The following is a 23,331-nucleotide window of genomic DNA, read 5'->3' as shown; positions in this document are numbered from 1 at the left end:
TGATAACTTAAAATATGAATATCTATTCGAATATAATACTTGTTTACACGAAGGAACTGAGTAAATAAAAATTCCAAACGAAAACAAATTTTAAACAAAAACCATTATAATTCGAAACATAGCTACATTTCATTTTTAAAGAGATACAAATTGTGCTGATTTTGTTTTGAGTAAAATCCTTCACAATACACTGATAGGTTTCGAAACAATTGATTCTTTTTTGAAGAGAAGAGTGCTTGAGAATGCTGCAACAAATTCAAATAAATTAGTCACAGAAACTAGTCATTTCGAAACTGAAGGCAATTAAAAACAGAAAACAAAAAAATTGAGAACTTTTCGAATCTTCGTCAAACCACAATATAATTAATATGACTTAAGATTTTAAAAATAATTAAATTACATATAAGTACAATTAACGGTCCAAACTAAATTCCTGCAACAATAATTCTAGGATCTTCCACGGCGGCCTTGATTTTCCTCAAGAAGAGAACTGCCTCACGGCCATCGATCAGTCGGTGGTCATAGGTTAAAGCGACGTACATCATTGGCCGAATCACCACCTGGAAAATATATTTAAAAACATCAATGGATAGACTATGAGGGTTCTGGAACAGTACTAGAGCTCAACATAATGCCCCTCTACAAAAACCAAGCGTAGTCCCGAAGAAGTATTTTGTCTAGATTGATAAGTCCTAATTTTTTGTTTAAAATTTGTACTGTAAGATAAGAGCTCAGAAAACTATAGTCCACTTCAGAACCTCACACAGGCTCAACTTAAGCAGCACTCCAAGATAAATACAACACTGACAGACTGACCTAATCTAAGTAAGGCTCAGAAAGACTTGCATTACAAGAGAGGAGTTTACGGTAATATTTTCCAGTGAGGTGATTTACCTCTTCGAAAATACGTAAGAAACGGAAAAAATAAATCACGACGCTGGAAGGCGGAAGACAAACATAACTCCTTTAATATATGTGAAACGTTGAGACTACTAAACGGCCAATATATATATAGAATAATAAAGAGGTGGTAGCACGTTGAATCTGGGTAGAAAAACCTATCCTCTTTATTCCTCTTTATGAGGGAGTCTCACGTATGTGGGGTTAACTCTTCTCCTAATGTATGTACAGATCCTGACCACCAAAAAACACATCTGCGAAAAATTTCGAATCAAATGTCACTTAATTTGTGTAAATCGTTTCAAGCGTTTAGGTTTTTATTTTTGTTAAATAATAACAAGTAGAGGAACAATAAAAATGAACAATGAATCAATTTTGCCCATTTTCGGTAAATTTTTTCACCAGATCAACTCTTTTTACGTTGTTGCGATAAACTAATCTCATCCAGGATAAAACTTTTGATTAAAATAAAATTTGGACAATTTTTTTTTTTTTAATAACAAAGAATAAATAGTACGAACTGCTTCTTTTTTTTAGCAGTAAACTTTTTGTTGCAGTTTTTGACGATTAACTCTTCTAATTTGCAAAACTAGACATCAGACGAAAATAACACTTTAGAGGGTTTCCTTTCCCCACCACACTTTCAAAACTGTTCCAAAAGTATTTTGCTTATAAAATTAATTTTAATAAATGTTATAAAAAATTATGTCTGTAACGTATACAGGAACATCAGAGAAAATCAAAAGAGCCATTTGAAAAAAGTGAAAAAATCAATTCTGTAAAATGGTACTTGAAGGTAATTTTCTTACAACTCAGAATTTCAGCATACATGTAATGCTCCTTAATATGAAATAAGTAACAGTACTATACTGTAACAGTACTGAAATGGCATTTTGGGAAGTCTGCCTACCGCGCTTTTCCAGAATTGTCCTTGATCGAATTTTCATTAAAAAGTATTTTTAAAAAAGTTTTAGACTTACATGGTGCAATAAGTATGCCAAATTTAAAGACAATTGTGAGTCGTTTACGAAAAATCTTAAGAAAATGAAATAAACTTCTGTGTAGGTGGAGTACCACTTGCGGTTAAAAAAATTTCTTAGCTAAGTCACTACAGGGTCCCAAGAGGACACTAAAACAAAATATTAAGTTTAACTTACCGCCAATTTTTGTTTTGAGCTGTTACAAATGCACATACCCACACAGACCTAGGCGCCATGGTAGAAGGCGGTTAGGGGCAAGGTCCGTATTAGCTAAGTATGGTAATATGGTACTAGATTCGATTACCAGGCTTGGCCTTGGTGTTTTTTTGTGTATTTTTTTTTTTATGATTTAAGGCGAGTCAACATCTGAGATTACTGGCGCCCGGAGCATTTTTCGGTGCACTGTCGGCCTCCGGACAGTGTTCTCTCGTTACAGACAAACTGTCCATCGGCGCTAATGACCATAGACGTTGATGTGCCGGAAGAAAAAACCCAGTCCATCACTCTTTTTTTTTAAATTCGAAGGACCTCAACGGAAAGTAGTCACGATTACAACACTCCATCACAAAAAAAGGAAATGAAAAAAATGAAAAGCATTCAGACCAGACAGAAAGATCCCAAATTAAGTTTAGAAGGTATAAATCTGTGATACCATAAGTACCTGTCCTTTAACAGCTACTGGCCTCTCAAAAGTGGCGTGCATGCCAAGTATAGCTGATTGTGGGGGGTTAATTATTGGCGTGCCCATCAGCGAGCCAAACACACCGCCATTTGAAATGGTGAACGTTCCACCATCCATGTCTTCAACGGCCAGCTTCCCAGTTCTGGCTTTTTCTCCGAGTGATGCGATAGCTCGCTCAATGTCAGCGTAGTTCATTGATTCCACATTTCGTACTACTGGCACCACAAGTCCCTAAAAAAAAAAATTATATAAAATATATATATTTATGAAAAAATCTGTTTAAGAAATAAAAGAACTTTCTCTTGATCGTGTAAGAGTTCAACCAACCCATGCACTTCCCATAATAATAATCCTTTATTTTTATAATAAAGCAAATAATACAAAATACAAAATTTATAATAGTAGGAATTGCATGGCTTATAGCCGTCTGCAGGGCTTAGCTTTTAGATAAAGAAAGAAAAAGAAAGAAAGAGGGAAAAAATAAAGTAAAAATAAAAAAAGGTCATGAGTCAGAAAAAAATGAGGATTGAAGTACAATGGAGTGTTCTTGAAAATAAAGAAAATAGAAAGATATTTAAATTTTAGGTTCTCCATTTATAATTTTATATCTTATATTCCAGGCATTCCTGGCAAAAGTAATCAGTGGAAGATAATCCGAGGTGGGCAGCAACAATATAAAGGCCCTTCCCATAACTAGTGGAATAAAGTGCAAGTTCATCACAAGTTCACAAACTAAGTCAGTGAAAAGCTCAAAATGCCAGTTTTCCTTGGTACAGCAAGTTTGACGGGATAAGTACGGCCTTGTAATACTCGTATCTTCTTTAAGGAGCACTCTTTTCTCCATAAACGAAAAAAGAATATTTTTCAACGAAAACCAAAAGCGTACATTCTAGTTAAGAACTGTTCGTACATAATCAGGCGACTGTCACGGGATCAGCTCAAAATAAGTAAAAGCGCCCGAATTTCTTGTTCAACTCGACTTTTTTAATTTCATAAAATTTTTCATAAGCAATTGTAGGCATACACTGGTAGAAGAAAAAGCTTCATTTAAATATTATTGTATATGCGCAAAATGAAACTTTTTCTAGTATTTTAACAGAAATAATAAAATTCAAAATAAACGAAGATTTATACCACATGGCCTTAATGACTGGTCCATGGTGTCTGTTATAATAGTTTTCACAATAATTCCTCTTTATTAATAACAAAATATGATGTTAGAATGAAAATCAAAGAAACTAATACATCTGCAAATATTGAAATATTTTATTAATAATGAATATTCGATTTGGCTGCCACACAATGTTTTACATGCGTGTTTTTGTTTTCCTTCAACTACGCAATACTCCTACTCGGTCTGGCCAAGACCAGGTACGTCTTTCCATGATTGCATCATTCAAAATGGTAATCAATACCAAGCCACTGCAATGTTTCTTTTCTTTTAGGTACCAATTTACGGAGTCATTTATATCGGAACAGTATTTTCTATGCAAATTTTCGTCAAAATCTGCTCTTGCTCCTTCTTTTAATTTCCTAGATTTAGCCAAGCTTTTTTACACAAACTAGTTCATAATTTCTAAACATTCGTAACTATGAGTTTTCTTTTGAATGCCTTTTTGGGCTTCACTAATGCCCATTAGTAACTTCTAGAACACCCACACGCTCTTTTTATGCCATAACATTGAAGCATACGATTTTACTTTCTCAAATTGCTTTCTCCCAGCCTTTTTACAATTTCTCGAAACACTTCGTAGAGGCCATCTTATAAGTCAATTTAAGAATATTTCTTCCATCATACAAGTCACTCCACTTTTTCGCAATTACAACATGCTAATTAAGTAGCTTACATTCCTATAAGGACAACATTCATTTTGTTAAATATTCAAACAACCTAAACGAATTATTACGCCAGATTTACTATCACATAAAATAATATTTTCACTCACATCCACTTTAAAGCAATTAAACATTGGAAACCGTCACACTGACTTGACGCTAACTTGTTCATAACCGGGGTGGATGGAGCTACACAGAATTAAGACTGAACTTATCCTCGGACACGGTGGATGTGAAGAGTTAAGAAGCTGAGAAGGGAGCAAGGTTATTCCGATTCCAAATCGGATTATTCTTCCAAAAAGCCTAAAATTGACTTTTTCTCTAATTGTTCTCTTTCATTTAACATAGTAGCTTAGGTTTCCTAGAACTCGAAGGAGCAGATTCAATATGAAGACTCACTATCCCTGTGTGAAATTCAAGGACTAACACGGTTAGCAGGCTATCTCTTGATTACGGGAAAGGTAAAATGGAGATGTAAGATGGTGACACATGAACCTCACGGCCACCTTCTTCGTATTTGCCAATTTCTTTTTGACGCACAGAGTTCCTTTTACACCCATCCAACATAGATAAAAGTAGCTCCATAAAATAAAAGTTTTTTAAAGAGGATTAAAATTTTCAGAATACTAATTTTGTTAAAGGATTTAGAATTACAATTCATAATACAGTAAATGAAAACCGCATTATCATTAGTTACCTTTGGCGTGGCCACGGCCACTGAGATATCAATATAGTCTCTGTATACAATCTCATTGTCCATGATGACTGCATTCACCACGGGTTGATCTTGAAGCGCGTAGGCAGCCGCTTTTACAAATGGTGACATGAAACCCAACTTGATGCCATGCTTCTTACTAAAAGCATCCTGCTGAGCTTTGCGAAATTCTATGATGGCACTGCAAATACAATAAGGAGTTTATGTATCAGTAAAACTGTAAAATCCAGAATTTCTTTTAGGGCAAGAGGTCAGTTCTAGACGCCCTAGACTACGCATCCTGCTGAGGTTTACGGAATTCTATGAAGACCGTAACAGCAAAAATGTGGAGTCAAGGATCATTTTAGGACCTAGGGAGGCCGGTCTAGATGCCCTAGGATAACTTTCTAGAGCACCAGATATCCTGCCTACAAACTTGGTACCAATCCAAGCATACCTTACACTAAGCCCTGCACTCTCAGCTGAGGCAGCAGAGAAATTATGGGCTCCTAGAAAGCACAAGAGAAGAAACACATCTCATCTGGACTTCCATCAAAACTTACAATTCTGCCCAGGACCTACCCTACTAAATATATTTACCTCATATCAATTTCATTGAAGGTTGTCAGCATTGCGTTAACGTTTTGTGCTTCCTTCAAACGCTGAGCGATTTTCTGTCTCATACGATTCATTTTGACTTTGTACTCAGTGCGGGTGCCTGTGATCTCACTGACTGGATCAGCTGGCGGTAGTTTCACAGAGGCTGCCTCAATCGCCTGGGCGTGCTTGATAGCGGCCACCGGCATCGTCTTTTTGGGAGGAGGCGGTGTCTTCGGCGGCGCTGTGGGTAGTGGTACGGGCGCAGCGGATGGCGATACGGGCGCAACATCCGGTAATACCGGCGCAACGGGTGGTGGGGGTGGTGCGACCGCTGGAGGAGGAGTTCCGGCCACTGGAGGCGGTGCCTTGGCCTCGGCTGCAGCTGGTTTTGGCGCAGCGGGCGCCGCAGCCCCTGCCGGACCTACAACAGAAACACACTGCTCACAAAACAAGTCAGTTTCTGAAAGCCTGAACGTTTGCCTGCGGAAATTCAAGCGCAATAGTACCTTCTATTTTACCAAGTTCCTTATTAAACAGGTTTTTTTGACGTCCAGTTCAAGTGTGAAGGCTTCAATCATCTCAGTTTGATCTATAAGATTTATTTATGTAATCATCGGGATTAATCAAGAACATCAAGGGGAAAACTCTTGTTTCTTAATGAACTGTTCAGGTATGGATGGAGAAATTTAATGAGGGTTATAAGGATTATTGGAAGTAAGTTAGCCTTCATACTTGGATTGAGTACTTCTGAAGGCTTCTAAATTTATTTTGGATAGTCCTAACAAACAAAATAAAAAAAAAATGTGACGGCTGTTCGGAGGGACACTTCTCTCTTAAGACTCTAAACAATCTTGGATGGTAATGGCAAATAGAACACTGACCAACTGTCTGAACCTGGACAAGGCCGAAACTCCTACCGACCTAACATGGTCTTATGCAATATATATATATATATATATATATATTATATTTCCAGCCTTTATACAGTGATCTCTGTTACAGAGAACACTGTTCATATCGCATAGGGAGCTTAAGAAGATCCTAAGAAAAGATAAAGGGGAAGTAAGGGCCGGCAGCTGGATTCGAACCCGGGATTATTATTTTAGTATTCTGTCAGTTACATCACCTTTCCTTTAAGGATTTATTTGTTCAAGTCTTCCGAACCATATTCAAGACTTTTACAAAAAGGTCACATTTTAATCTCTATCACTGTGTCGCCCGATCTAGAACCTAGTCTTGGATTAACCCATTCAAGATAGTCACCTCCATTAAGATAATCTTCTAAAACATGTAACTAATTTAACTCACCCAGTGTTAATCGAAATAATTGCTGGCCAGCTTTCACGGTAGCTCCATCTGCGACGAAGCGTTCGGCGATAACCCCAGCAGCCGGGGCAGGCACAGGAATAGATGTCTAAAACCACAAGAACATAATATAAAAATATGTAATTACTCTAATCAGTCAGGTCTCGTTGGCACAGTTAGGTCATTCTTATTACTATAGAGAATGACATGCAACCGTCTTAAATAACTATTACTTAACTATACTTCTACCAAGTGAATATTTACTTACTTTATCCGTTTCTATTTCGCAGACCACCTCGTCTACATTCACACTATCACCAACTCCTGCAACATTTAAGTTTCATCATCTTATCTAATAAATGCTAGGATATAACAATCTGGTGTGCGTATTTTTGGATTTAAGAAATAACAGAATTGAACCTAGAAATACAGGCGATTTTACTCAATACTGTAAAAAAAAAAAACCTGTAAATTCAGGCCTTTTCCTAAAATTAATGAACTAGAGGGAATAAAGCTCTAGTTTATAATTGGACAGTCAGTCTGTTTCAAAACGTTTAGAAAGGGCGACTTAGATATAGAAAGTCCCAGGCGTCCTCTCTTAGCACTCCTGATGCCAGCTGCAGAAGCGGAACCTTGACATCAGCACCAGAAAACTGTCAAGTGGATTCACTGCTTTCGTAAACATTGTACATCAATTTATGTCCTAGCGAGCCGTATCAATTAAAGTACTAAGTAAAAGCCTTCTATCAAAACCCATATGATTTTGTTCCATCAAAAAGCTGCCAAAAAAAAATACATTTCTTACGACAAAATAAATAAAAAATTTTTTTGGCCTCTCGTGCCGAACGAATCAGCGAGATACAGATATCATCATACAAAGGTAGATCTCATTCTTTCCCATCCTACAAATTGCTAACTATAATCAGATCTCAATGGTAGAAAAAAACGGCACGAATTTATGTATCAGTTCTATCTACTATCAGCACCTCCGGACTCCAGTGTATTTTTATTGGTGCCACAGATGGTAGATGTGAGCAAATAGGTCAACAAAGTCACTCACTGATCTTCATTGATCAAGTCCAAGAGGCCTGACGTTGCACTAGGTTATTTTAGGCTCAGCTAAATCTAGTGCTCCAGATACATTATCTTCCTTATCAACATGCTAAAAGACATACCCTTTTCCCACCTAATGTCTCCTTCAGCTACTGATTCTGGAAAAGGTGGGGTGACTACGATTTTATCCTCACCTGAAAACATAAATAAAGAAGGCAACATAAGTAAATACTTCATAACAACAAAAATATAACTCATGGGTTTACTCACAGAGTACAAGCGAAGTTCTGAAATATCTCTTCTGCAAAATTTCTACTTTTTTGGGTACACTAAAAAAAAAAAAGGAATAACATCCTTAAGAATATTCCATCACAAAAGTAAGATGTGCAGAAGAACGGGGAGGTTAATAAACTAGTTAGTCTGGCAAAGCCTTTTGTGGTGTGCGTGTATAAGATCCCGAGTGAGAACCGAGTGGAGAAGTGGAGAATAAGGTTTATACATGGTTTTATGCCCGATCAGGTATTAAGAGGAAATTGTATTTTGTTTGTAAAAGAATAAGAAATTCTTTTGTAATTGCCATAATAATATTTGTAATAACTAGGGAACGGATTCGTATGTATTTACATATTTTTTTCTAGGCAATTTACAGACGTTTTTCAACTAGAAGTATTCATACTGACACTTTTTAAGCCGTTTGAGTCTACTTTTATTTCACATATTTCCACATATTTGGATGTTATCGCATATTTATACATATTTGATTAAAATAAATAAATATTTCTACATATTTAATCAAAATATGTACATATTTTTCATTTTGGGCATATTTTCATAATTGGGAGGTGGTTGACAGGAACTATGAACCACAGACTGTAGGGCTGTGAATCACAGTGGCTACAATGGTTATTGTAATTTACACAGAATGCTGCTAAACAGTGACGGGCACTTGTTAGTTCTTTGAAGTTGTCTGACGTTGTCTGTTCTTTCAGCTCGTTCGTTGAAGTGTCCAATTCATTTCGTTCGGTCACTTAGTGTATTCTTTTTTGGGTGAAATGCCACGAACATCGGCCTCAAACAAACAACTGGTTGCTAAATATCTTCGCGAGTTTCCAGCAGAACTTTTTCGAAGTGATGGAGACATTTTGTACTGCACAGCTTGTGACAAGCGCGTTTCTTGCTCTCAACGTTCCCAAGTCACCCAACATATTGCCACCGGATCGCACATAGAGAATAAAAACAGAAAGAAAGAGAGGACGTCCTATCAAGCCTTCCTTACATCTCCATCATCAAGTAAGTCTACTCTTACTGCACAGAGTACAGATTTGTGTGGGGCTTTGGTTAGAGCAGATATCCCTTTCCACAAATTTAAAAATCGTCATTTCAAAGGATTCTTAGAGACCTATATTGGGAAAAAAATGCCTGACGAGAGCTCTCTGCGGAAAAACTACCTGGAAGATACTCGTATCTATAAAGCTACACTAACCAAAATTCGAGAACATATCAAAGATGGACCGATTTGGGTGTCAATTGATGAAACCACTGACGTTGAGGGCAGGTATATTGCCAATGCAGTTATTGGAAAACTTGACAGTGATGCTGACGTGGATTCAAAGCCATTCCTTTTGAACTGTGAGGTTCTCGAAAAATGCAATCATTCCACCATTTCACGATTCTTCGATGCCTCAATGCATATCCTATGGCCCAGTGGAGTTTTGAACGAAAAAGTTCTTTTGTTTCTCTCTGATGCTGCCCCCAACATGGTCAAGGCTGGGCAATCTATTCAGGTATTTTATCCTAAGATAATTCATGTGATGTGTATTGCTCATGCCTTGCATCGAATAGCAGAAACTGTCCGATCTTTGTTCAGTGACGTAGATTCCTTAATCTCCTCGGTTAAAAATGTGTTCTTAAAAGCACCAAGTCGCATTAAAATGCTAAAAGATCTCTATCCAGACTTGTGCCTTCCACCAGAACCAATATTGACAAGATGGGGTACTTGGCTGGAAGCAGCTCAGTATTACTATGAAAACTACAATAAAATCAAGAATGTCCTTTCAGATCTCGAAGACGAAGCAGTAGCGATAAATACAGCCAAGTCTTTATTCGAGAAACCTAATTTAAGGAACGACCTTGCATTCATTTCTGACAATTGCGTATTTCTTGCACAAGCCATTACCCAACTTGAGTCCCAAAATGTTCGACTGACAGTCGTTACAAGTCCATCTTACGCCCAGATCGTCGTCACTTTACGTTCCAACATTTGAAATTTCATGTGGTTGCAAACAATTTCGAAGAGTGAAGTTTTCCAAATTGAAAATTTAACACATCTTTTTATAAATAGTAAAAATGTTCTTTGTTGTATAAATCATTATAACTTGTAAAAACAAATTATTTTGTTCCTAATAAATTATTATAAATTGTAAAAATGTTCTTTTCTTGTATAAATAATTATAACTTGCCCCCCCCCCCCAAAAAAAATCCATTTTCATAAAAAAAAATGTCCATTTTACTTAAATATTCCAGAAAATATTTTAAGAAAATCACATATTTTCCACATAATTGACGAAAATAAATGCATATTTTAATTAAATATTTGGCATTTTTAAATACATAAAAATCCGTTCCTTAGATAACATATTTTCATTTCATGTCAATTTGTTTTATATCTGTAGAAAACCTGCAGTTTCCTAGTTCTTGAATACCTAATGTAATAGAAAGTGCCATAAAATGTAGATGACATACAGGTTAACCTTATCTTATATTATACAGGTGGCGGAACTACAAAATAGTAAATGAATGTAGCAGAAAAGAGGCCGCTTTAGTTTACATCAAAAATCTTCAGCAAGGTGTAAAAAAATTTGGTCCTTAGGGTAAAAGAAATAGTTTTACTTACAGATCACTCCTGGCAGTAGTTTCTAATAATCTCGACTCTCCACTAGTTGAGAATTGCCCTTAATTTAAAATCGTTAAAAATTACTCAATTGAATTTAAACTCTTTATTTAGTTTGTTTTAAAAATAAATTTAAATTACTTACGTTCGTGACAAACTGCACTAAGTGGTGCCTGCAAAAAGGAAAAGTAAACTAATAAATTTCAGCTTCAGGAAATTAAAGAATTAGACAAAACTTGACTTGGCTAGCAGTGCACCTCAAAATTACTTGAGCTCATTGGTTAAGTTAGCACAGCTTCAACAATGTTCGACCAACTACTTAGGCTTATTAACCATGTACAGCAAACAATACAAAAATGTGAGGGAACAGGGCCAAACGTTACTTAAATTACTTACTAACTTACTTAAAGTTGCAAGATAAGGATGTATTTTCTCATCATTCCTAATTGAAATTCGCATTACTATTATATGATTCTAACAATTTTCAGTATCGGAAAGTTTGTCTGTTTGGTGGTCACTTAGTATGCAGTGGATATAATTTGGTTCAACTACACCACAAGTTCTACCTCTTCCTCTGCATGAATTCAACTTTTGAATATTGCTCGGCTGCAGTAACCACTCAACAGATGTTTGCTTTACAAGGAGAGGATGTTCTTGTCCCGAGGGCAGCCGGAAAGTGGTTTGATAGGTTCCGAAGGGGCAATTTAGACATGAATGGTTCTCTTAGCACTGTTTAATACACTTTTATTAAAGTCGTTTGAACAATTTGATTAATAAGCATCCTCGTCTAAACACTCCTCTGGTAAGTGACCAAAGCATAGTTAAACGACACTCGCAACTAATGGGAAAAGATAATAAACGTATGGTAAGTGCAGCACAAAATGTTTCTCACACAAAATGTTAAGGAGATGAAAGGGGTGTCATTAGACACATTCCAGATAGAGAAGAATGATTAACCCCAAAAACGAAGTCCACGCCAACTCCAGAGTAAGACCTTCCTTCATATTCCGATCATCCTGCATGACGGGTAGAGCTTAGAAGGCATAATTTATTGGGGAATGCTGCAGAAAAATCAGACCTTTAATGCTGCCCTGTACCTTAACTCCGTCGTGTAGATGAGACTATTTAACAGAACCGCCAAAAACCAAGAAATGGGTTCATCATCCAACATGATAACACCCGGAAATGTGCAAACAAGATTGATTAACCTTCAGAACAGCATTATTTCCTTCAATCCAAAACCTATAAGGGACGTAGTTCGAGAAATTTCTTTAGAACAGCCGCCAGGTCTTCGCTTCTCTGCTCGAAATTTATTTTTCTCCCCATTCTGTTTGTCTAACGAGCGCCTAAAACACCTACCTCATTGGTCTAAATTTAGGTAGAGAGCATACCAGACTAGAAACATTTCTATAAATAGTAGTCCCTGCACCTCTTCGCGAAAAAGGAAAGTATAGGGAGGGAAGCTACTTAACAGCTTCTTTACGAAAGGCATTCAATAACACTAAAGTGTTCGATAATCGAAAACCAAAGAAAATTTAATCGCAAGTGGATAATTCTGTGTCCACTTTTGAATAACAAATTAATGTATTAAGATGAAAAAATAGACACAACAAATCTAAGCATTAACTCGCAATATTTTTCTAATGTATTTATTTTTAAATACAAAATAAAATAGCAAGCCATTGTTTTTTAATTACTCTATCCAGTTATATTTCCTTCGATCTTAACACTACAACTCGCACATCAATAAAAACAAAAATGGCATTATAATGTTGGTTTAAGAATTCCTAAAAACTAGTTTTTTCGATTATGCCACAAGAGAACATAAATATTATTAATATAAAATGCTTTTTTTTCTTTTTTGGTTTCCAAAATATACATATGCGTTTATACTGTTACCATTCTAAATGACTGGTGCAAGTTAAGCTTTAAAGGAGGACAAAAGAGTAACAAAAGAACTTAAAGCATATTAGAAGAAATGATTGACTTAGTTGTAGAATTATCAGATATTCGAAGATAGTCAATGACAAGCAGTGACGAACTTTTTGATAATCAAAGTAGTGAACAGCAACTTTCTGATAGAGAAAATATCCAAGAACAATCAGAAACTGATTAATAAAATATTTACAAAATACATGCGTTCGCCACATAGTCTGAATCGGAAGGTGGTAGGGTAATAAAATATGGTGAAAAAGACGTTTGATGGAAATCAAGGGGAAAAGAATAAGCACGGGCCATTTCTAAATCACTGCATTTTCAAAGATGTTTCCGGGCCAATATGATAGAGGAAAAGGCTAATCCATCTTTTCAAGCAAATTCTAATAAGTAATAAGTTTCACTTTACATAGGAATCAAAATTTTAAGAGTACTAAAATATAATAAACTATCTTCCCCCAAGACGTTTCTTTCACAATAAAAGAATTCATTAGTCGCAAATATTTTTGAATATACTCTTCCTAAATAGTCACCCTTCATTCCAATCATACCATTATACTTCTCCGTGGCTCTCAAATTTGTAACTTGTAGTTTGTATAAAATACCCAAAATGAATTTTTAAATAAAAATGATAAAGTTAATTATCTAATAGTCTAATTATGTAAGAAGACATCTCATTTTGAATGTTAAGTATAAATGAACGACCCCATAGTAAACAAAAGTTCTGACTAACTCAAAATGCAAATTTTGAAAGGGATGGACAAATTAGTAAAATTCATTAAATATACACGATGTAATGAAACTCCAAAAAATAATTCCCGAAAGGACAAAATGTTTTTGTTTCACTGAAATAAATTATTTCCAATTTGCACAGTTTTAACGTGTTTAATAAAGCAAACCCAGAATATTTCGATAACACGAGATTCTATGTCTCACAACTACCGTATAAAATTTAGCGAAAAAATATATTTAAAGCCAACTTAAAAATTAAAGGTTTATTATAAAGAAAATGGAAATACCTTACTATAATTTGAAATGTCTCTAAATACAACTTTATTCCATCTTATAGGCAAAGTTCTTGAGTTGAATTTCAATAAGCCAGCCATCGCCAATCTTAAGTCTTAAGGCCTTTTTCTTCAATTTGTGTACAAACCAAAAAACAAAAATGAATTAACACAAATCGATACAAATTTAATAAAACACAGTTACAAAAAATTGAAACACCCACTTTCGAATAATATTTCTATTAAAACTAACAAGGACTCCTATATATCCTGTCCTTGGGTATTTCCAAAGAGGCCCGATCCCCCAAGGAACTGATGTGTGCAGAAAAGTTTTCAGTAGTAGAAATATCAGCTGATAATGGAATTCAGGTCAGTAGAATTTAAATAAAAAAAATAATTCTCTGCAGAGAGGGAGGTTTTAATCAAGGTTTTATAAGAATTAATGAAAAGGTTATTTTATTTATGCCTACAAGCAAAAATTCAAAATAATTATTACTCATAAGATTCATAGAATTATAATCAAATAAAAAAGAAAGCTTTTTCAATTATGCCAAACGAAAATTAATTGAAATTTCCCATTTAAATATTTTTTAGAGGGGGGCCTTTCGCCCATATTAAATATACATATATAGACTATAGTTCTTTCTTATATTGGTAAAATTATTTAAACAGAATATAAAAGAAATGATACTCTTAAAATACATTTTTAATTATAATTAATGAAATACAAACATAGGTTACTAATTTAATTAAGTCCCTTTTTATAAAATCTAATTCTGTTGAAATAATGGTTCTACCGTAAAATTTTCTGTCCACTTCACTGGCCAGAACTCATGAGATAATTAACTCATTCTATAAGCGAGTTAAGCTCCTACCACTACATTACAAAGGCGGCTTGCTTTGTAACATTATATCTACACCTTCAGACGTTCGGTCTTCGAGATGTAGAAGTAAGTACGATTATTAGCTTAAACTCATCGGACCTGTTTTCGGCAATGCTCTGCAGGCTTGTTTTGAACTTGATATTTGAAATATATATTTTACTTGGAATAGTGTTGGGAAGAAATAGGTGTCAAGTAGAATTAAATTTCTAGGATAGGATTGTAGATACTCGTAGAAAGTAGATAGTTGAAAATTTTCTAAATATTCTCCACATGGTGACCTAAAGTAATTGCGAAGCATATCCAGAAATAGTACTGCTATTTTATCGCTCATGTATTAGAGCAATAATAGATTATGGCTGTGAGTACTATGGACAAGCTAGCAGAAGCATTTTGCGTTTGCTTGATGTGCTTCAAAATAAATCTATAAGACTTAGTTTAGGTTATCTAAATTCTACGCCTGTAGACGTAATATTGAATGAAAGCCTCCCTCACATATAGGAGACATGCTCACAAACAGGTTAATGGTCAGATTAATGACACACAGTCTCAGTTTAGAAAGCTTCAAAAGATGACAATTTTGAGCCAAACTTATCATTTAAGTTCTGTCAGATGAAAATTCTATTAAATTTTCTTTTTCGGGTTTTGGAAGATACTTCATGAAAGACAATTTTAATCCTGTTAAATGTGCTATTATATTTTATTGCATATCTTGAGACAGACTTACTTTATTACTGTACATATTAACAACTTAACTGTATAATATTATTAATAAAAATATTTTTCATGAATTTTAGGAAAAAACGTTTCTATGATATTTTTATGATTTATTTTTTATTTTAATTTTTTATTTCCACCATTATTATTTTTCGTGTACCACCAACCAGCACTCGCGTTCCACAGGTTGGGAAACGCTGCATTAAGATAAAAATTTGTAAGAACAAACGTTTTGTAACAAGGGAAAATTAAAAGTTTTATTTCTTTAGAGTTAAATTTACTAATGTAGTTATTATTGACAGTAAAGTGTACTTCCACTGAAAACACAAAGATATTATTATTGATTTGTCATTTACCAAACCTCAGGACATTCGTGGGATTTCGGCCAATAAATCTACTTTTTATTTTTTTATTTATATCAATATTTATTGTTATTTTGATTTTTTTGTAAAAGCTGGTCAGATGGAATTCTTAAAGAAATTGGACAGACTTCAATACGGAGTCGGTTTGATGAAGGGTAAGTTATTCTACAGCTTCTTTTGTTGTCCTTTTTCATAGCATGAAGAGCTGGCTTTAGACATTGCCGCGGAGAACAGACTTTATGCTTCGGTTGTTCAAGAAAAGTAGATAATTATGCATTGTGATGGTTGCCTGATGAACAGTAAAGTCGTGCGCCTCCATCCAACATTCCTTTTTCATTTTCCTATTGTCTTGAGATGACTAGCTAACCCTGTATTTAACACTATCACTTAGCTGTATTTTAGATTTGCATACTACTGCAAGAAAAAGCCTTGTGCTGGAAAGTAAGTTGAAAAGAACATCTTGTCTTTCAGAAATAGAACACAGTATAGTACCATTCTTTTCTATCTTAAATTATACAAACATAGCACATTAACTATTTCCGAAGATATATACATGGAGGTGCCCCTCATTTATGACTTGTATATTTTGTTTTATGAACGTAAATTTTAGAATAGTTAATGTATTTGAATTACCCTAATTTGGAATTTTAATAACTAAATTTAAAATAATTAGAATTTCTTTTAAAAGATATAAAAGTTAAAGGTTGGCATAATTTTAGAATTTTCTGAATGAATTTCTTGGAGCAGCACTGTGGCATGTGGCTTGCGTTGAGAGACGGTAAATTTGAATTGTAGAATCCCCAGCAATGCAGACGGTTTGTGAGATTTTATCGGGTGATTGTTTTTTTTTTTAGTTTCTAATCAGGTTAAGTTACCATGTTCAGATACTTTATTCACTCAAGCAGAATTGTAAGCCGAATGCAATCAGAGAATGTATCAAAGTTTTCAGTCGCTCGTAACGTATTGATGTACAAGTATGTGGATAAGGATAGTTTTGGTAAGAAATAATATATTTAATTTCATTGATTAAGACTAGTCCGAGGCATATCATTAATGAATCAAAACGTTTAAGGAATCCTGCTAAAATTGCTCATTTGGGCATATACAGAATAAGAATAAAGTAATGTTTTAATTCTTTTAGAAAACTTGTATTCCAGTGCAATCCCTTTGGCGTTCCAATTCCTTTCCTTTTTCGTTTTACAGGAACAGAGCAACAATCTACGCTGACAAGTCCAGATATCTTGTTAAAGAATATAAAATCAGCTAGTGATACTTCGGACATTTTAATGTCTGTAAAGATGCATCATGAAATTATGAATGATAGACATATCATGCAAGCATTTAGATCTATATTCAATTTGCAGAAACATGAACAGTAAGTATTTCTGGTAAATTATTAGCTAAAATTACATTCAGCTACCGATGAGGTGTCTTGCACGGAGGCGTAATCTTGCCCTAACTGTTTTTCTTTAATTTTGTAAAACAGCACCAGTTTATCTAATGGTGAAGTTGCAAGAAGCGCAGACTTCAAGTCTTTATGCCATGAACTTAAGAAACAGATTCGTAACCTAGACGTGTCTGACAGAATAGATGCACTTAAGACATTGTCTTTTTTGGGCGTGTCAGCTACTACAAAAATAGTACAGGTATATGGAATCTAGATATGGAAATGATGATTACATTTATATATTACAAACCATTTTTGTTTGTTTCCTAGATCCTGTTGCACACCATTACTAGAGATATCGGAGATCTATCATTGCAGCAAATAACTTTCTTTGACTTCTTAATCAAAGATTTCGAAAACTGTCCACTAGTCGAAGCTTTACAGATTGCCCTGCCAATTGTATTCGACACCTCTTTACAGACGAAGGTGAGTGTTTTGACTAATGTATAACTTATAAAGGGCTGCCTCAGTTGCCTCCTCAGCCCAGTAATGAAGTAGCTTATAGCCTTAATAAGGTGCATCTTTATGAAAAAACCAAAGCTGAATAACACTGTTTTGTGCTTTGGAAATTAAGAAAATTGTATATTTACATTATGGACTAACGTCTATTGAGGATTTGAGAAATTGGTGTTTCCATTCTTTTCTTAATAAATTATTTGATTGTTAGATAATTAAATAAAAATTGGTGTTCTCAATAATGAAATTACGAAATAGCTTAAATAACCAACAAATTAGTGAATTTAGGTCCTGACCAGCGATACCTATAACAGACCAAACTATAAACGTTTTGGGTCGCAGTGAATTTGGCTTTATTTAAACACTCTCTTTTCAATTTACCTTTTCTAAAATCTTGAGATACCTAGGTAATACCCGCAGAATCTAGTTAGCCAGTTCGTCAGCAACAGCACCGGTGTCGTAGCAGGATTTTGAATTCTAAGTTCTTGTACTAAAGTACAAAGCTAAAGCTCACTACTCATTTTACTTCTCCATAGCCTGGAGATAACTAGCTAACCGTGGTTATCAGCACTGCCAGTTCTGCAGTAAGTGCCTAATCCTCGTCCTGAATTCGACTGGAATCCAGTATATTCCTAGTTTTATCTAAGGTTGCATGTACTTCATCCTGATCCTTACTTATAATAGTCGTATCATATGAAATGTTTTTATACCAACCGCAGACAAAAGGGCTTTACAATTTCAATTTTTTATTGTTATTATTTTTGTTTGTAGTGATATAAAATTATTAATATATCGTAAGTCATGTTTTTTCTTTTAAGTGCTCACGCTTGAACTGACATTAAGGGGTGTTAATGTTGATAATATGAATTATAAGTTTATGACAAGTCGATCAGACATAAAAATAATGTAGAGTATTGTGGGTGAAAAAATGTTATCAAAGAACTTCACCCCTATTACTAGTATATTAAATAGATAGGTACTAAAGTTTTAGAGAGGGTGACTGAAATTAATCTCAGAAATACGATGGGTTACTTCTTAATTGGAGTATATTCATCCAACAACAGTGACCGTGAATACTCTGTATGTAAGTGCGGTTACAAGTAGAAATTGGAAATAGAGAAACGATGCCATTTTGAAGTGGAGATAGGTTAGTGATAAAGATGTTATCCAAGAGTGCACCCGAAGCACAGGGAAAAGAACTGATGGTGCCCATACGTCAGTAACTCTTTCTTCCTCCATCGATTGTATTCGATGCTTCAAGGGCAGAAAAGGATCAGGTTTGTTCCAATATCCCCCAACAACATACTAATTTTCAGTGGAAGCCGTGACGTAGTGAGGTGAAGAGGAAGTGCTATCCCAACACGAGTGGTTTTAGATGGTAAGACGGCGCTAAAGACCCACTTGTCGATTCTCAAAAATAAAATAAAACAAAAATAAATGAATAAAAATAAGTCTTTACACCCTCTAAAGTGAAATGGTGTTTGAATGCAACTGAATATGTTTGTATTAATTTAGGTCCATGAAACGTTTTAGTTAAAAAAACTTTTACACTGCCTTATTCACTACGTTTTCAATTCGCAGATGGAAAGCGATTCACTGCAATATCTCACAGACTTATTGCACTATGCTACGAGAAAAAATCTATCCGCAGCATCATTATTTCTAATCGAGAGCCTAATGAAAAAACGCAGTGAAATGGATTTTAAGTCGGCTAGAAGTATAATTCGATCGATATGCGCCCTTAAAGTGGATGATGTTCGGCACAGATCACTTTTACACCATGCCTTAGACTTGATGGTTGAAAGCCAATCGAATTGCACTTATCAAGATTATGACATTTTGATCTCTAAAATGATCCCCAAATATCTAGCAAGAAATTACTATTTCTACCATGAGGAATTTATGAATGCCGCCATCAATTTTGTAATCAAGAATAATTGCGGGTTCAACGAATCCGTTTGGATGTTGCGCAAAGCGACTAAATTTGTAAGTACACCTTACTATTGGTAACTTAAGGTAGCGTCCAGCATTACTGTAACATAGAACTCTTTCAGGGTCATGTCTCGTACGAACTATTGGATTATTTGATAGGGAAAATCGAAGTAAATCGTAAGCTAATCGAAGATTGTGGAGGTCTAGTCTTATTTACATTAATCAGAGGTTTGTCACAGGCTGATTACCAACCGCCAAATTGGCGTAATATCGAGCCTCTTGTCCTAAAAAACGCGCTGTCCCAGAAGGTAAGAACCATTGTTTTAGTATCCGATACTTCTCTGAGTGATGGTCTTCATTAGTTTACCTAACAAGTATTCATTAAACTCTCAGTTAACTTATATGTTTCACAATAGATAGCTGCAAAGTAACGTAATGCCAGCTGCGTTAGTTCTACTGAGAATAAAGGGCCTAAAATACTAATTTAGCTAAAAAACGCTTCACTCTAGATTCACGTATAAAATTATCTGTAGTTTTGATTATCTATTCCAGAATAAATTGCATCCGCCCTGGATCAAATTTGTGCGAGATCTGTGCATACTAGGCACATGGTCTACGGAACTGATTGAGTTAATATTTTCTCCTGAGTTTCAAGCGAAGTGTTTACATGGTAAGTATGTGTATGTAAGTACATGTCTGTCACTGCCATAAGAGCATAAAGCTTAAGTGTGATTAAGTGCTGGATGCGAGTATTTGAGCCCCAGCCTGTGTGTACGACGAGTTTGTCTGTCCACATAATGGACACCTTCACCTATCCTTATTTAGTTTAGGGTCTTTGCCAGTGTGGCCTGAATAGTTCTCAGCACTGTAATTCGTTGTCTGTGGCATTTTTACTGTGTGAGCATTAAGCATATGTAACATTCAGGGATGGGCCCGAGTATTGATCGGATCCAATCACCTCAGCACTCTCTTCTTCGTAGACGACAAGGTTGTATTAGCTCAGGACTGGGTGGATACGGACTTCAGTTGAGCAAGTTGAATGAGGATTATCAGAAATAGGGTGTGAGAATACAATTAATATTGAATTCTTGGCAGTTGGCGGACCTGGACATTAATGGACAAACTTGTAAGAGAGATAATAGTTTCAAGTACCTCAACTTAGTGCTGATATGGGAAGGGCTTTCATTAACAGGCGCAAAATAGATGCGAAAAAGCAATACGGATGATTTTTTACGTACTGTGGAGCAACAACCCATTAAAGGAAAATAAAATGAGAATCTTCCATTCCATTGCCAAGAAAAATTTAGCCCTGCGGTACGGAAACTTGAACTACTTGAACGAATGCTCGAGGGTAAGCGTGGGTGATGTGCATTTCTGGAGGGATTCAGACGCAAGAGATTTATCGAAAAATTAAGGAATCTGGATATAAGAACCCTTGCAGAGAGAACTGTAAAAAAAAAGTTATTCGGTATGGACCTATGTGTCGTATACAGTTAGGTTTCTCTCTCCTAAAACGAAGAAAAGGCAAGTTATCATGAGTCAGGGAGGCAGAAGTAGAGGAGGGGAGGTTAGATGAAGAATCCGTCCAGGAGATGAGAAGATAGAGAATAGTCGAGGGAAATGGCTTGACGTGAACACTTGAAGTAGGGGAATATATTTATGTAAGTATGTCTGTTGCAGACTACAATCTCTACGACCATCTAATGCTGATATCCATCTATCAAGCTGTCAAGACGCTATACCCAATGTATACGGGTCCTTGGCCAAATCCTCAGACAATTGAACTAGCAGCCAAGACTAACGGAATACACGCAATGGAATCGCCTTTGCGCGATAGTCTGGTTCAAGGATTAGGCGATAAACGCTGTGTACTGAATGGAGTCTCTACTAAACTGGGCCATTTTATAGGTAAGTTGCCATAGTCAATTGTAATGTACAAGTTTTCATTAGCTATGATGAATATTTTCAACCAAAAAATGTTTTGACGTAAAAAAAATTAGAGAACGTTCGAAACGGAAACAAAAGAAGTCAGATGGCGCTGATTCTGACTTGAATCAGTAGGGTGGGTATAGAAAAACTTCAGTGCTATCAAGTTCTTCCTTTTGAAATCGGAAAGGTTGAATTTAACTTATTTGAATAAATTAGGTTTATTTTGCATAAACATGAATAAAGCTAGGATTGTTTTCTAAAATCAATGTCAAACAAATTTTTGATGAATAATTTCTTTGATTACCTTCTTGCACTAACCAGAAATGATGTGTGAATGCCACACAAGAACTATGAACTTAACCACTGATCATACATTTCGGTAATTTCGGCCAGTAAAACCCATCACATCTTCGACGGATGGTTTTGAAAGAAGTTGGCCAGTATGCATTTGGTGGGAGGCGGCTTTTTAAGCTTATTTTAATGCTCTATCCTACATTTTTTTATTTTTACTTTTCCAATAGTCTGAAGATGGCTAGCAAATTGCCTTGCAACTTCTAATCTGCAGTAAGTGCATCAGACTTGAAATTTTTACTCGGCAGATTTCTTTTTAATGAAACACTACACAGACCTAAGGTTAATGCTAGAGTTTAAGAAACGAATGTGCATTTTTCACCTTATAATTTCTGCAGTTGTATACGTCAAAGTAAGGGGCTGTCACGCTCTTTGGAATTTGTTTCAGATCACGTGATTGCAGTGCGCCAGGGTGGCTATCCTGTGCCCTTTACCAATGTCGATACTACTACACAGCTTTTTTTGGAAGATTTGCCAAGAATGGAAGATTGTACTGTGTAAGTTCTTACTGTGTATGACACCAAATAGAGGACAGACTCAGTATGGATATTTGCTAGGAGATTCAGTGTGTGTGTTTGTGTAAGATATAAACACTAATAAGTCACCCACATCTAACGTTTTACGTTTAACTGTGTTTACTGGTACGTTCCAGGGTCGCCATATTCCATTTACCAGCAACAGCTTTTGCCACCAATACAGGTAAATTGAGAGGCGCTACAAGAATGATGATCCATACTTTAGAATGTTATGAAGTTTCTGTGGCTTATGTAAATGCTCATACATGGGAGCAACTGTTAGATACAGAGAGAGTTCCTTTTGTAATGAGTTTAATAAAGACTGTTTAATAGGACCGAATTTTATTGTTCATATATATATAGTTTCTGTGATTACATATATACAGGGTGACCAGAGTTATATGCTCTACCCAATTTTTTTTTTAAACGGCGGGAAATTTCGAAAAAATAAAAAACACGTATTTAATCATTTTTAGTCTAGTTTATTTTTAGTGATTGACCCATTTTTACAGATCGGCCTTAATTTTCTATTCTTGAACTTTACCCTATCTGTGAGCCAACAATTCCATATTCTTCCTTTAGGTAAAATAAATCGAATACTCTCATTTGTGTAGGATGTTATTATTTTTAAACTTATAAGATAAAAATTGGGCCATGGAGGGATGAGGTAGTCCAAAGAAAGAGTGTCAAGTATTCGTACGAGCTTGGCAGAGGGAAAACTCAAAAAAGTTTAAATTATTGAGGGCGTTTTGTTATAAGGTGGGCAGCCTTGAGTTTTCCTTTACATAAAAGAAGAGAGATATAAATCAGCACAAATTGCGTTCAAGATCAGTAGAAGAGATTTCGCATGCAAACGTAGTCC

General features: G+C 35.3%; 2 protein-coding genes across 4 annotated transcripts; one reads left to right on the top strand and one right to left on the bottom strand.

Annotated features, from left to right (window-relative positions):
• Positions 1-88: 88 nt before the first annotated feature.
• Positions 89-14,246, bottom strand: LOC141459562 (dihydrolipoyllysine-residue succinyltransferase component of 2-oxoglutarate dehydrogenase complex, mitochondrial). Of its 3 annotated transcripts, none has more exons than XM_074138782.1 (13): positions 14,104-14,246; positions 13,895-14,009; positions 11,086-11,113; positions 10,944-11,001; positions 8,321-8,379; positions 8,173-8,244; positions 7,266-7,321; positions 7,001-7,106; positions 5,693-6,113; positions 5,096-5,294; positions 2,542-2,793; positions 401-560; positions 89-245 (listed from the first exon to the last, which is right to left on the bottom strand). In XM_074138782.1, exons 2-12 carry the CDS (start codon positions 13,979-13,981, stop codon positions 426-428), a joined length of 1,473 nt encoding a protein of 490 aa, XP_073994883.1. In that variant the 5' UTR covers positions 13,982-14,009; positions 14,104-14,246; the 3' UTR covers positions 89-245; positions 401-425. The 3 variants fall into 3 exon arrangements, with proteins under 3 accessions (XP_073994883.1, XP_073994884.1, XP_073994882.1); XM_074138783.1 differs by having other exon boundaries at positions 411-560; XM_074138781.1 differs by having other exon boundaries at positions 233-560.
• A 458-nt stretch (positions 14,247-14,704) lies between these two features.
• Positions 14,705-22,804, top strand: LOC141459536 (uncharacterized). The gene is made up of 11 exons (XM_074138730.1): positions 14,705-14,829; positions 15,932-15,994; positions 17,043-17,214; positions 17,326-17,485; positions 17,557-17,712; positions 19,324-19,728; positions 19,797-19,982; positions 20,227-20,344; positions 21,355-21,582; positions 22,343-22,451; positions 22,607-22,804. The coding sequence occupies exons 2-11, from the start codon at positions 15,940-15,942 to the stop codon at positions 22,797-22,799; spliced, it is 1,782 nt and encodes a 593-aa protein (XP_073994831.1). The 5' UTR covers positions 14,705-14,829; positions 15,932-15,939; the 3' UTR covers positions 22,800-22,804.
• Positions 22,805-23,331: the final 527 nt, after the last annotated feature.

This window comes from Rhodnius prolixus, unplaced genomic scaffold (genome assembly GCF_049639745.1).
Source record: "Rhodnius prolixus isolate KJV_2025 unplaced genomic scaffold, Rpr scaffold_11, whole genome shotgun sequence".
In the NCBI taxonomy this organism is placed as follows: domain Eukaryota; kingdom Metazoa; phylum Arthropoda; class Insecta; order Hemiptera; family Reduviidae; genus Rhodnius; species Rhodnius prolixus.
The sequence above is the reverse complement of the archived record's forward strand: the minus strand, read 5'-3'. Positions and strand labels throughout refer to the sequence as shown.